The following is a 15,856-nucleotide window of genomic DNA, read 5'->3' as shown; positions in this document are numbered from 1 at the left end:
TCTTGCCAATTGTCTGCAATACTGAAGCATCCTGGTTTAAACACATTTTCCAGGGCTGAGGGCGAGAAAAACACCAGCCTCCCCCATCAACACCCTCACCTATGTCATTTGAATGAGGGGCAGGATGCCAATAAGACACACAGACATTCAGGGCTAAAAGAAAAAAAAAAAAATGTCTTGGCAACTTTAAATTTAATCTGTAAAAAAAAACCTGAGTTAGTTAAAACTGACCGAGACAAAGCAACTTACTACGCAAGTATTCAGGATGAAGTCTAAGTAGTTAGCTTAAGCCAAACCAAATAACTATTAATAATTAGTTTTCGTCCAAAACTTTTCTTGTACTGTAGGGAATACATCAGTAATTCTGCCATTCTTAGAAGCAACTGGGTCTGGACTTGAATTTGTATATACATGAAGTTTAAACAGTGAACTAAATCTTATTTTGCATGCAAAAAGAGAGGCTTTATTAGAGTGAAATTTTCTGGGACCAATTTGCAAAGTATAGACTCCTGAAAGGAAGCAGGTGGTTACTTTTTCCTTTTTTTCTTTAATAAGATTAGCAAAATGATACCTTTGACAATGCATTTTTTAGTCTATTATAGGTCTATAACAAATATTCAAATACAGTGGGCAGGAGGGAATTATCACCACCGTGGTTTCTGCAAGGGTCTTAGCAAAAAGAGAACGTTCTGATCCATTACTTGGTCTTTTCTTTTTTCAATTTAATAACTCTTTTTAAATTTAAATAGCTCATTTGTTTTTCAAAAACTTCTGAATATTAATTTCACTCTGCGGTTCTACTTTCTACAGTTTTCCAACTCAATAAAACTTTTTTTTTTTTGGCAGTAAAAGCAGTATAATTTTAAGAAAGTGAAATTCCTTAGGAAAACATTATAGTTTTTTATAGAATTAAACTAAAAAGAAAATTCAGTTAAAGCTTATTATTAATCTGACTGGAGCCTGGCTTCCACTTTCTATAATTAGTCCTTCTTGCTTTGCTCTCACTTTAATACTCTACTGCTTCACATGGATTAATCTGAACTAGATATTTCCATCATATACAGCCTCGAACAGCTGGATGGAATCAATGAATTATTCTTCAAGTATTTTAAAGCTCCATTCAGACTTTTGTAATGATTAACTTAAAACTCCCCAAAATAAGCAGAACTGATACCCTTTTAAGCTGAGCAGTTTTCCATACACTTTATCATCTCAAGTTAACTCAATATGAAGATTGTAATTATAAACTAGCAAGAGCACACTAATTTCCAATTTTGAAGCAAACACCACACCCATGGCATATCCTTCTATATTTAGGCCCACTGTAGAACCTGTTCTTCTTAAGTTAACATTTTCTATTGCCATCTACTTCTGTTGGTATTATTTTCTGTTGATATTTACTCTCTGTTTATATTAGCAGATTATTACAATTATTATTATTTCATTATTTATTTATTACATCGTTTACTGAGCAAAAGGTAACCATGAAAAAACATACTGAGAAATGAAGTGGCAGAAAGACGAAGCATTTCTCTGTATTCATGAATATTTCAGGAGCATCAACATTTTAAGGAGCAAAAACCAACACATTATTCCTGTGTGGTTTTATGCTTCTTATTCCATAGAAGCCAAGTGTTTCTGTGAACAAACTCACAGCAAAAAAAAACCTTTAAGAAATATAGTTGCCTTTAAAATAATTCTTTCGACACACCTGCAATTCTAGGGCAGAAAACTATAGAAGAAACATTTTTTCCTAGACACACTTCGCAACTCCATTTAGAAGAAATAAACAAGTTGAAGCAGGTAATTTCGTCTTAAAACGTCATCAGTTTTCCGTATGACCTTTTTCCTTTAAATGCATTTTATATGTTTAGTTGACACAGATTAGTTTACTACTCGACCAAATATTGTGAGTGACAATCAAAATGCTTTTATATAGCATTTGCAACTTGAATTGCTTGGAGTAAACAAAAATATTTCTTTCTTGAATATAAGCTGAAGTTACACAGTTCTGTCTCCACAGAATACCATTTCTTAAATGTATCAGTGATATCTAAAAAGCTAACATCTAAATAAGTTTACTGACGTTAAAACATGCTATCTATGTGCAAGGTGATTCAGCAGTCTCTCCACAGGAACACCCACACTGCCACCTCAAAGAAAGAGGGCATTCATTTGCTTTTCAAAAGAAATGACTGTCATTAGAATATGAGCATGTTAACCATTTTTTAGCCCTACGTGATTAAAGCACACCAAAGGTCATTTAATTGAGGATTTTGCCTTTGGCGAGGGATGTTGTCTACTCCACCGTGCTTTAGAGGAGAGCGTGATGACTCAGTGATGGCTTAACTTTGGAGGAAACCATGAATGCACTTCAATAGCAGCAGAGTGGACTCAGATCCCCAGCCTGTGCCCACACACCCTCCTGCCCCTGATTTGGCACAAAATAGGGTCGCTCCTGGGGGAATGGCACAACATCCCCACAGGAGATGTGCGCTTACAGAGCTCCAGCTCCTGCACCACGGCACACAAGTCCAAAATAACACTTTGAGCCGTGTGAACAATGGAGGTGTTCAACCCAGGACATAGGTTCAACCTGAAGTAAAGCACTGGACCACCAATAGGTGTAACGCGGACAAAAATCAGCTACTTTGATCCAATGATCTGCCCCTTAGGTGGCAAATTTCTTGGTGTCCTAAAGAATAAGAGTACAAAACTGTCCTACAAATAATTTTCATTTCTGTAGCTGTGGTTCTTTTTTACTTATGTAAAGCTCTCTTAAAATTTTACTTCAACCCTTAGTGAGAACAATATTGCGCAACAAGGATTTCCTTAGGCTAATTGCATGAATTGCTAATTAGTTGTAAGTCAATGCCTTTCACTTCTGTGAGGAATCTTGTTTCCTTGTGCCGTGAAGAGAACGTGGTATGTGAAATCATACAGAACGAGCCCACGGTTTTGAATTCAATTTCCTCTCCAAGTCATCCCAGTGAACACAGCTATATATCAGTATCTGATTATTCAAAGGCAGCTGGATGTGATGCTGGCCAGACACCACCTCTGTTACCTCCAGGAATTTGCACGGTTTGCAGATGGGAAATATACTCAAAAAATGGACTTGCAATAGCTTGGTCTTTGAATTTAAGAAGAGAGAATCTACTTTTTGTCTCTGTAATATCTGTGTACATGTCTTCTCCTCCCAATCTTTCACAGAATCATAGAATCTTCATGGTTGTAAAGAACCTTTGAGATCATCAAGTCCAACCAAACAACCTACAATCTCTGCCACTAGAGCATGCCCTGAAGTGACAAATCTAGACATTTCTGAAATACCTCTAGGGATGGTGACTCAACCACCTCCCTGGGCAGGCTGTTCCAGTGCCTGACCACACTTTCCTGATTCTCCCAGCATTTCTCATTCATGACTCTTTCTATGCCTTTACCAAAATTTACTACTGTTCTTTATATATCAAAGAAGCTTTTTTTTAATATTAACCTCTAAATTTACTGAATGCACAGTCTATAACAGGAGATTTAAATTCTTAGTCTCGAACATCTTTAATCTAGTTTGTACTCACACCTTCAAACACTGTTATCTCATAAGGTATCCAATATCCTCTCTTCTTTGACATCGACATAAAAGTACCATGCGCTCTCTCAAGATCTTGACATCAGTAGGCTTTCCCCCTCTTTTTTAAATCTACCTGTTAGATTGCTCTTCTGCAGATAGTCTAACGGGCTAAAACCACAACACCTTTTTCTGTCTTCCAAGGAGAGGGGTTAGAGGGAGCTGTGACAGCTTTCAATTCCAGTTCTATCATCAACCTTTTCAGCTGCACGTGTAAAATACTCCTTTTCAAGTTCAAAATATGATTTCAAATCCCATCTTTCAATTATTCAATCACAGATTTATGACTTTCCTCGATTGCTTTTGGTCAGGTTTTGCCCCATGAAATCCCATCCACCAGCTGAAATGCAACATGGTCAGAAGTGATCCAAGTTACGTGTAATACATATAGTCATTTTTAATCCTGGGCTTCAGTAAAACATTCAACACACTGTTCGTGTTTCCTTGCAAGCTTGAGCACTAATCCTAGAAGCTAATTAAGCTCTCCACAATAATACATATGTCCACCTGTCACCACAATGAAGTTACTGTGGATTAAAGAAATAAGCCTACGTGAGTCTGAACGATGTAAGATAATATAACTTTTGAAACCCGTCTCAAATTTGTGCACTCACATATCTTAAATGAATCCCTCTCAGTTTCCTCAAAATTTTCTGTTGAAGACTATATTAACTGGTGCCTCATCAGCTCTAAACATTGACAGCTCCCTCTACAATCTTTTTTTTGCTAATTTGTAAAAGATACATACTGTATATAGCAGATGTCAGAGCTCTTGGCTCTTAAAGCAGAAAACAATCATATATTGAAAACCAAGCTATATATAATGATTTCAAACTCATAGCACTTCAACTTTTGCCAAGATTATGCAATTAAAAACTTCATCACTTAAATACTTGCAGAGTTCAGCCTAGCAAAGATGATGATGTCAGCCTCACTAAAATTGCTAATTCTTTGTGTCCCACAGGGGAAAAGTGTCAGTGAAACACAAAAATACAAGGAGACGTTTTATTCCTGTGAAATCAAAGCATCAAAAGCTTATAGAATTCAGCTTGCCAAGCATTTGATATGGGAGCACTGGAAAAAAAAATTATAGCAGTATAGCAAAAATTTACTGGGAAGCTCACCTTTTAAAATAAAGAAATGCAGTATTTTCTTGCTAAAGTTCCAGTAATAAGAAAAGCAAGATATCAAAACCTACCTAAACGTAAAATACAGTGAATAAATTAAACCAATTCATTACTCACTTTTAGGAAGAACATCTTCATATCTAACTTTTAGAAACAAGCTCTGAGTTAACTTAATATTCACTAAACTACAGCCACAACATGAAACACAATTTAAGATCTAAAACTTAGGTGCAGTTTTCAGACAAACTTTACTCAAGCTTTTGACTCCCCATCCACCAAAGTATCGGCCTTTCAAACTCATCCTGTGTTCTGATGCCCTGATGACTTTCATCTGCTTTATTTATTATCAACAGCATTACAGATTCTGGGAACAGACTGTTGTATTTATGCTGAGAATTCAAAAGGAAAGAATTGCACTAATTTTCCTATCACTAGGCTTGCACCGTGTTCCTATGAGGAATAAAGCTGTATAAATTAAGCTATATCACTAAAATAAACATATATCATTTCCTAGAAGCCTAGCAACCAGCTCTCTCCAAAAAAGTGACATTTTTTGAAATCACTCTTCTGACCATGGTTTACAAATAACAGATGGGCCTGAGTCAGAGAAACACAAGCCCTTGCAAAGTTCCTGGCTTCTCATATGCCAAGTTTAGCTTCCCTAACAGGATTGCCTACTCACGCATACATTGCATACATTCACTCAGTCATACCCCGACTAGTTCAATATCACATTGGCACTGCACAGAAAAAGCACAAAACACACAGATCTGTAATTCTGTGTAGTCTATACAAACATATTTATTAAGAAATCCAAACACTACTCACCACGTGAAGAATTTTATTCTCTGTTTCATATACTGTGCAATCCTGAAAAAGTAAAGCAGAAGAGGCAGGTTAAATTGGTCCAGTCATTCACCCTTCCTAGATTTACCCTTAAAAAGAATTAAACTGAGTTGAAAAGTCTTTAGGCTAAAACAAAAGCTTTCAAAGTCTCAACCAGAATGGAAAGATTCATGTAATCACAGCGCAAAACCACCACAGAAAGCAAATACTGGTAGATGTTTATATGTATTCACTAGTTCTTGCTGCTTCCTTCCTTGAGACAGAGAATGATCTTCCTCCTCTTGACACCCTTTTGGCACACACCAGTGAGTCACATGTGTGCCAGGCAAGCAGCTTCACCCAGCAGTCCCTGACCATGCACAAAAATGACGCCCTTTAAGTGGTAACACTGAAAAACAGAGGTACCAGCAATAGTCTTAAGTAACTAAGAAAGAAAACTAAGCTGAACAATCCCTGATGAGCCAAACGTGTTTGCACACCCTGCCAAAGAAGAGAAGGAAAACCCTGGGATGAGGAAGAAAAGGGAACCACTGGTTGTTTATAACATTCCGTGAAATGGGAGGGAAGAGAAATGCGGAATACAAAATGCACGGGGAACTTGAGTCGGACCATCGTATTACATACAGCCTGCTGGGGACCGCATGCACTTTGTTGTCAACTTATATAGCATGCGAGGCAGTTTCTATAAGCACGACTAACAGAGGGGAGGCTGGGGGCTGTGAAAGTTTTTCTGACAGGCCAAAATCTCAGTGGATACAGAGAAGTGGAATTAGTAGGGCAGAGAGTGCCCAAAATACAGTCAACATCGGTGAAAGAACCGCTCCTTTCTAAGTTCATCAGATGCTGTAGCTTTATGGTAATTAGTGCTAGCTCTGTTTAGAACAGATGCTTTCTATCCTACCTCATAACCCACATTACAAACGTGACTAAATTTTCATGTTTTCAGTCTCACTTAAATCAGTTTATCCTGTTAGAAAAACAATTTTGTTATATGCAACCGTTTTTTAAAAATGAACTTTGAATCCATGGAACGCTTCTAGTGTTACTCAGGCAAGAAAAGCCAACGTGTGCTTAAGCTTTATATAAAGCAACCTATGCAGAAGCAGCAGGTTGATCAGGGAGTATTTTCCTAGTAACAGCTGTTGGCATTCAGGAAACATTCGCCAGTAAGTACAGCCGGAAAGAAAATCTAACACGTTTAATTATATGCAGACATCAATGAAGTATTTGCAATCTTAGTAGCAAAACACACATTTCATTGTTGTATGTGGGAGGGCACGTAACATTTTCAATCTGGATACATTTATGTTCTGCATGGTTTCTTATGAATCATTTCGCAAAAATAGTAGGAAAGGATTGCAACATTTATACTGGAAAAAAAAGTGCTTTTAAGCAGACATAATTATTTCATTGGTAAGAGGAAGATTTTACTATAAGTTTAAACATTCAACTTAAAGAGGATACTATTTGAAAAGTCTCACTACTAAGGGAAGAAGGATTCTGGGTTCTTAAATGCTGTAGATGTTTATTACAACCAAGAAACTAGTGAATAACAGAGAAACACTCCTACATCCTTGAAATGAAACTCTTCCACACAATCATGAAGGAAGCTAAAGAAATATGCTTATTTCTAACAAACCAAGAGCATATATATAACAAATAAAATGTTTCTGAATCTAGAAAAGACAGTAAAGCAAGTGGAAAACTTCCCAGGCATCCAGTCTATGCACAGGGGCAGGTGGCCTCACCCTCAAATTCTCTCCTCATCACACAATTCCCTACAAATCCAGGGTCTGGGAAGAGGAATTGCTAAATGAGTTCATCATACAGCGGACAGCTGATTGTTGATGCTACATCTTCATATTCAGGCAAGAGAAGAATTAACAGTTCAGTAAACCATAAAAGACAGAAAAACTGGGGGAGAGCAAATGCAACGCTCAGGTAAAAAAAACAATTCCCAAATATACTTTTTCCATACACAAAGGACATCCAACTAAACATAATTCAAGCATGAACTCAGGGAAACGTGGAGGAATGCGAAGATGCACGCCAGCATAGCCCAGAGCAGCCCTGAAGTCTAGGATTCAAAGAAATCTAGAAAAGGTCACCAAGCTGATCCCTGCATCGTAGTCAGCTCATTTTAACTTCCTGCAGCCATCCCCAGAGATGAGCGCTGAGGCTGCTTCTCAATGATCCCAAGAGCAAAACCTACCTGTCACTTTCTTTCACAGTGAACAGTTTCTTTCCCCTTAGATTTTTTTAAGTCACTCACTGCTTTGTGCTTTATCTTTAAGCAAGCGCTGAGGATAACTCAGCCCACCCTCTTCAAACAGCCCTTAGGTAGAATGATAAGCTGAATGCTTATTACCGGGGGCCTTTACCATTTACAATTATTGCTTTTCCTACCCATTTCATTTCAACTAAAAGAGCTTAAAGCACTTAAGAACTATAAAAAGAGTCGCTAACTGTGCAATTAGAAGTAAATTTGTATTCCTAATAGCCTACCACCCACAGCTGGAGAACATCTCTTCCTTCCACCCCTAGAGTACAAGCCCATACCTTCCTCCTGAAAGATCTTCCTAAATATCTGTTTCACCACAGTATCAAAACATTGCAATTAAGATAAGAATCAGATCATATGCAAGTTTAACATCAACTTTTTTCTACTTCAGAAAAGCAGGAACACACAAAAAATCTGCAACCAAGCTTTACTCCTACACAAGCCCACAATTTGCTGTTCACTTAGTGAAACAATACCGTGATTACCCCTGAACTGAAATGCACAGATACAGCAAGGAGGAGATATTTTACCTGTTTTTTTTCCCTGAACGGCACAAATATATTCACTGACAAACTATAACTAAAGCTAGGCTACATAATCTTCATATAACCAACCAAACAAAACTTCAGCTGAAACAGCATAAGGTTATCTTCTAAATGCACATTGTTTTCTAAAAGATTAATACCGCAGATGGCTAATAAAGCAACAAAAGCAGTTCCTTGTTCATTTATACTTCCTGAAGATGTAGTCAAGTAATGGCCATTAGGAGTTTCAGAGAGGAAAATGGGACAGTATCACCTGCAAAGAAAGAGAAATAAAAGGGGAATATGATGGAACAACTCAATTACTAGTATCAGATTTTCATGGTCACTCTTTCCAGCTCTGCCTCATGCATCAAAAATGGCAAAAGTGATCTTTGTGGAGGCAGCTGAAACAAGGCTAAGATCCTAAAAAAGGGGAAACATGATGTCCAAAAGAAGAAGGAAAAAAAAAAAAAGCAAAACATGCAGTAAGGGAGGAAGATAAGAATAAGAACAAGCACCCACAACAAGCAGGGAGAGGGCTCTTCTGCACTTTCAGTCCCAGTCTAGTCTTAAAACCTATTTTTAAGACTAGCAAGACCAATGCTACACTGCAACTGAGAGGATCACTTATGTTTCTTCCAGAACTTCTGACCTTCATAATTGTAATTCTGCATTATTTCTACAAAAATTACGAGTTTTGTCTGCAATGTTGTAAGTAATAATTATTAAAGACATTTAAATTAAGCCCACTGAATTAGACAGCACCGACTGGTGACAATGCTGCAAAATGCGCACATCTCTGCCCCAGACAGCACTAGAACAATTCACACGTGAGGCAACATATAAAATACAAATATTTACGGATTTTATTTTTCAAAAATAATGTTTATGATGCTTTGTTTTTCCATTTTATTTTCTTCTCCCCACACTATTGTTGCCTTTTTAAAAAGCATTTGTCTTAGTATGTCACAGAAGTAGGGAATGGGGTCAGCTAATTACTCCAGCATTTTTCTTATTCTTTAGTCCTTTTCTTTGCACACGAGTTGATTAAATCTCAACTCAAAATGTGAAGTACTGAGATCTAGAAGGCCTGCCAACTCATCCTACTGCTCATATATCCCACAGGGAAAAAATGTTCATGCAGTTTTTCAGTACTGTAACTATGGGATAATGTTCTGCAGAAAACACTCCTATTTTTCCATATATATGATCTGGTTTACAAGTCCGAGTTGGCAACCTGTCAAATTACCTATTGCAATTACCTGTCAAGCACTTCTCTCAGGTTACTTGCAGGCTATAATCTTGAAACATACCACCATTATTACTATTACTACTATTATTATTCCTGGTTTTGTCACATATTCTAGGCAGCTGCTGCACTACACTCTTCTCCGCAGTCTTAAGTTCCTGTCAACTTCATGACTTAATTTCAGAATAAAGTTATGCTATCTCAGAAAATAAAATATATACAAACAAATAGTTAAGGGATATAAAAAGGGAGAATTGCAGAAATAAGTTTATTAGCTCTTTCAGCACCAAATCGGCAACATTTCAGCATTTCTAGTAATCCTTAGATCAGAGTGCTCAAGAGCATGGACTTCTTTCACTGTATTTTCTTGTTCAGCAGAACGCCTTAGTTGCTTGGGTATATTTAGTCATCCTAATTTATTTTTTCCTCCGAGGCAAGGACATTTCCTAGGCAGAGTTGATACAGAAGGAGGTTACATGACCATCAAGAACAAAAACCAGATCTCTTGATTCTCAAGTAACGTTAGCCAAAAAATGTCCATTGTGAATTCATACAACAGTAGCACTGCTCAAAAGCAGGTTGTTTGGTGCTACAGAGGTGGAGTCAACTGGAGCAGCTTGTGAAGAACAAGAGCTTGCCATGAGAGCATTTGTTCTCCAGGCAGCTTTCAAGTTGCTTCTGGTGGAGCTTCTCCACTGTTTTTTTCATTTGTTTTCCTCTGCAGTCCAACCGAATTTACATGTGTGTGGTTGTGTATGTTGCACTGTTTCTACCAGTATTTTGCTGATAAGATGTAGGCACGGTTAGGAACACAATTTTAAAAGCGGTAGTGAAATTGCCTGGGAATTGCATCTTTCATGAGCAATCCCACACATCTTCCATGTCTAGTTTAAGAGGACAACAGCTAGATTTTATGTAGTGCTTAAAAACAGATGTCTGATAGAATTGCTGTTGCCATTATTTTGAAGTCACACAAAATGTCCTAAACTATGTAACTCCAGTTCTCCATTTGTAACAAAAATAATGAATTACATGATTGCTAAAAGAGGGCTCAGACTCTCATGCGTTGCCAAGCCTTTCACATAAAATCTCTCCTGAGCAATGTAGCCATTGGTTGGAATTAAGCCAAGCCATCCTTTAAATCCCTTTCCTTCTCAAACTGGTTAAAACTGTAACTGAATCCTTTAATAGCAGTATATGTCAAATGGACAGTCTGTCGGTCTTGCTACTTAGCAACAATAAAAAAATAATTAACTTGAGAATGCTCCAATTGTAACTTCCAGTCACTTCAGCCTCAGCACCGCACCTTCAAAAGTAAGTTGTTCTGGCTTCAAGGAGCCCACTCTGAGCCTGTTGAAGTGTCACTAGCTCTAGGCAGTTTCTGCCATTGGCTCTAGAAAGGCTCATTTGGTTTGAAATCTGCCCAATTCAACTACGGCGAGAGACCCACAAGACTGAGGTTTGCTGGAGGCATGACAGAAGGTTCTCACAAAAGTTCCCAGTAACAACGATGACAAAGTCTAAAGCTTTGCCGACACATGAAGAAGGCAAGAGTGAGGGTAAAAGGGTAAGATAGGTTGAGTTAATTTAGCCTTCCACTACTTAGAAAACGCATGGAAAATATATCTAATACAGCTGGTGGCAGGATTAAACAATGACAGCTTTGAAACAATAAACTTGATCAATATAATATAGGCCATGGCAAAATGCTGTGCTCTACAGAGCATGACGATTAGAAAACTGAAGGACATTAGAGAACTCTGCTCAGACTGTGTTTTACAGGTATGTCTGGGTAAATACTGGAATAATAAAATACAAATTGGCAAATATACAATTCTGTTCAACCCCCTCCCCTCCAACTCCCCTTCCCAAAAAACAAGAAACAAAGAACTCTTAAATACCCCCAAAGCTACAGAAGCTTCCAAGCAGGTAATGATCTCCTCTGGCAGCAGGCAAAGAATTAAGAACATGACACAGGCAGAGGTTTCCCAAGGTGCTTTACCACATCTTAGATTTTAAGAGGTCTAGCAGGACTTTGGATACAAAAGGTGTGGGCCTTGGGGACACTGACAATTACAAATGTTTGGAACAGAGAGAAGGAAGAGGAAATACCTTTTTCCTGTCTCACCAGCTAAAATGCAATAGCAAGCTCCTCTTAAGCTATGCAGAAACCCAGTGCTTGCACAGGTAATTCTTGGCTGCTGCCAAACAAAATGAATTTTTTAAATTACATAGCCATTTAAAAAAAGACATTATATTTCTACACTGTATTTCTAAATGAGCGTTCCAAAATAAGTGCTTTTCCTGACTTTCTTCCCGCCGAGCTGCTCCAAATGAGTCTCCTGCCATGGCTCTTCCTCCTCCTTCCAACTGCCACAGTCTCAGCGAGCTCTATCCTCAACTCTCCCCTTTTCTGCAACCTCTTCCCTATTGCTCAGCAGCCTCCTAAAATCATGCTGCTTTAATTATCATCTCTGTGCGGATGAGTCACAGATCTCTCGTCCCTTCTGTTCTCATTCGCAGTTCAGAATCTCCTTCTGGATATTCACCACCAGCCCTAACGCGGTATGCTGGAAAGCTGAAATCACGTTTCTTCCCAAACCTTCCCTGCTCCCCCCTACTTCTTCCCCCATCTCTGTCAACAGCTCCACCACCTTATGTCCCACAAGCTCACAACCTGGGTGCCATTTTCAACCCCGCTTCCCACACAAATCCTGTCGATTTTCTTCCCACTGCCGTTCAGAAATATTTGCTTGCTTTCCCACTTATGCTGCAATTACTCAATCCCTGCAGTTTCTTGCCACTGGGTCTATGGCATCCTCACGCTATTATTATTCCCTGCCCCTCCACACTGAAGCTAGGGTTCATCTGTACCTGCAGCAACCCACTCTGTCCTCCCTCATGGGAAGCATGCATAAGAACCAACAGAGATGGGAGAAAACAGAACGGTGAACACACGCCACTTAAGATACTAAGGGAAGAGGAAAAAAAAAATCTCTACTGTGAAAAATATAATGCAAACTATTAAATAAATGCTACATAAAGGGTCATTCCCTATGCAATCTACACAAATGCTTCTAGAAGTCTAGAGCCTTTCCCCGAATATTTAACGAACCTGCAGTTCTCTTAAGTTCATAACCCTTGTGTACAAACTAATAGCAATTACCCAGCTTACTCAGTACAAAGAATTGCCTTAATTTTATTTAAACAATCTACGTGGAGTAGCATCTATCACCATAGCAACAGAATACTTCATGTAAAAATTTAACACAACTTACATAAATCACCCACAGATCAAGCAACTACTGGGAAAAATTGCTCACTGGATTAAGAGAGATGCAACGTGTACACTGAGCTCTTTTCTTCTATCTTTCTGAAGTCATTTTCCATTTCCAATTATTTCTACCCTCCTTTCTGTAAAAGAGATCATCTTGCTTTCCTTTGGGATCTGGTCGCATATTAGTTCTTAATTTGCATATAGAGAGTAACACTTCTTCCTGCTACGCTGTTTCTAAAACAAGCTGGTATACCATTAGGTAAGAAACCATAGCAAGTATTTTAGCAGCGACTAAAATCGCATTGATACTTGCTCATATATCCTGCTAGAATTTAAATGCTTACATGGTCTAAATTGAATTTCAGCTCTTAGAGTGATTTCTTTACGCAGCAACATTCTCAGCAGGTAAAAATAAAATCCACTGAAACTATCATCAGATGAGAGGTTGGGAATGAGGGAAAAATGTTCCATCCAAAGCAGAAAAAACAAAGTCGAAACACCCTTTTATTCCACACCTCTAATTCAGAAAAATAAGCGTCATGCATTCAAAACTAAATCTTTTATTACTGACACGCAAAATAGAGCTTGTAGCGTAATGTGTTGCGCAGTTCTTTTCAGTGTCACTTCCAAGACCATTTAGAGGTAAATAACTTCTTAATTTTTCACTTCTGCTTTTCCTCTAGCACTCTTGTGAAAAAGAATTCTAGTTTATAAAACACAATTGCAGCAAAATGTTTCGCATTTCATATAATGCCTAAGTGGTTATTCTGCCAACAGAGGAAATAAAATTAATCGAACTTGAGAAAAAGTAATGATACTTGATGATATTCAGGCTCAGCTATGACTTGAATATTTCATATTGGATCATCTGAAATTCTTGATGTATTTTTAACGGATTTAAGCAAACACACACACACACACATGTACTTCCCATTATATTCCTGAAATAAAGATTGACCCTACACCTTGTCATGCTCAAGGCTTCTATTAGCTACCTAGCAACACATAGTTTCTGTAATTCACTATACTGAAGTGAAATCTTGCTTTGCCGCACCCGGTTACAGAAACCGTACGTCTCTGGAAAGGGAAATCAGTTTCTGAAGTAAAAGAAACACAGAGTCTCTGTCTTCACTCCTACTGATACGAACAACATAAATCTTAATCCATCATCATTAATGATTAAATATAGCATTTACAAAGAATTACACGAGAAGCATGGCATATCCTCTGTCTGCCTCTATTCAAATAGAAACTGTGATGCCACTCAACATGCCCTGACACAGTGCCCACCACAATCAGACTATGAAAAAATAGTTTTATTTAAAGGAAACATATGAGATACTGAAATACATTCTTCCCTGCTGTCTACACTTTATCTCAGTTTCCACCAACTTTCTGCTACCTTCTGCAAGTGCTTCCACGAGTGCATGAATTAACTCAACAGTCCCTGACTCCTTCACCGTCACCTTGACCCACTCAGGCTCCTTTTCTTGGAAAAATTTCACAGCTGCATTGGTTTACCAGTACATGCCCCACCAAAAAGACTACTCTTTTTTCCACAAATTATTCTGCTCTGCGTTTCACTTTCCACCATGTTCAGAGGCTGCCAATCATTCATCTGGAAGAAAAACAACCAAACAAAAAAACCCAAACATGCCAACACTGAACCATTTTTGTTTATGGTCACTAAGCTTCCTATGTACTCAACAATCTTTTGGCATTTTTTTGGTTCTTTTTCTTTTTTCTTCTTCCATCCACGAAGAAAAGAAACTACTTTCCCTAAGAATGAAAAAGAAAACACAGCTAACAAATTCACAGGACTTTACAGGGTGGGTTTTTATTAAAGCATGCAGTGGCTTCATAAGCTAATTTGGAAATATCACATCACAGACTACACAAGTTGGAGGAAAAAACCTCTTTACAACATATATCTCAATGACAAGTAATGAGGCATCAAATTATTTCTCGTTATGGTTCATGTCCCTATAGACCATTATTGATGCTTTAACCTTTGAGCTATTCTGTGCCTAATCCCATTTCAAAAAGGACTTCAAAACTTAGATCAAAAGACAACAATATATCTACAAGTAAGCCATTTCAAGGGGGAAAAAAGTATAATAAAGTAGCAGAAATAAATCAGCAGAATCAGAAAGAGGCGTCAATGTTAAGCACCTTAGGCACTTTTCACATTACATTAAATTACACCTGAAGTTTTCCATAAAAGTGTGCTATAAAGAAATATCCTACTCTCCTATGAAAAAGAGAAAAAACATTGCTAAAGAGCATAAATTGAAACTACTTTGATATAGCTTCTTGTAAACAAAAAATAGTTTCCTATTTCCAACAATCCTTTATATTCCATTTTACCTTATACATTATACACTGACTTCTAAATGTGAAGAAAATAGCTGCACAGGATGATATGTAACCTGAAACACCATTACTTCTGAGCACTGCTTCGTACCTTAAGCAACAGAAAAGTCTTGCATAAGAGCAGCAGTTGAAGGATACAAGGTGAGTCTAAATTTCTGTCAGTGTTACCTGCAATGAGTTACAACACTTTCATATGAATACCATTTGAATTCCATGTACTATAGGCAGAGAATGCCTGGGTATTGTTTTCAAGGGGGACTTTTTTTGTTCTAAAATGTCACCACATCTATTTAGCTACCCACTTGCACGCTTACCCCTCTACTTGTACACTTATCAGAAATGAGGCATTTTGTATAAGCAGTGTACTATGCATATATATATATATTTAAATTCCAAGAATGTGGCCTCCTCACCATCAAGTATTTTTATTAAAAAAGGGGGGATGGAGGGGATTGTTACCATGCTAGGCTAACGAAGTTTTTCCTGCAAGCATTTGATAACAAAGTTGGGGTGGAAGAAACAATGTTGACAGTTTAAATGAAAAACTTTAA

The 15,856-nt window shown here is 37.8% G+C and overlaps 1 protein-coding gene across 6 annotated transcripts in view; it reads right to left on the bottom strand.

The window, feature by feature from the left end:
* Positions 1–15,856, bottom strand: part of CNKSR2 (connector enhancer of kinase suppressor of Ras 2) — a 216,650-nt gene that overhangs the window by 134,143 nt on the left and 66,651 nt on the right. For all 6 annotated transcript variants that reach the window (XM_063342919.1, XM_063342929.1, XM_063342934.1 and 3 more), the window contains exon 5: positions 5,584–5,625. In XM_063342919.1, the coding sequence (XP_063198989.1) occupies positions 5,584–5,625 (42 nt within the window). The remainder of the gene's footprint in view (positions 1–5,583; positions 5,626–15,856) is intronic.

This window comes from Chroicocephalus ridibundus, chromosome 1 (genome assembly GCF_963924245.1).
Source record: "Chroicocephalus ridibundus chromosome 1, bChrRid1.1, whole genome shotgun sequence".
In the NCBI taxonomy this organism is placed as follows: Eukaryota; Metazoa; Chordata; class Aves; order Charadriiformes; family Laridae; genus Chroicocephalus; species Chroicocephalus ridibundus.
This window is presented reverse-complemented; position numbering and strand designations above follow the sequence as displayed.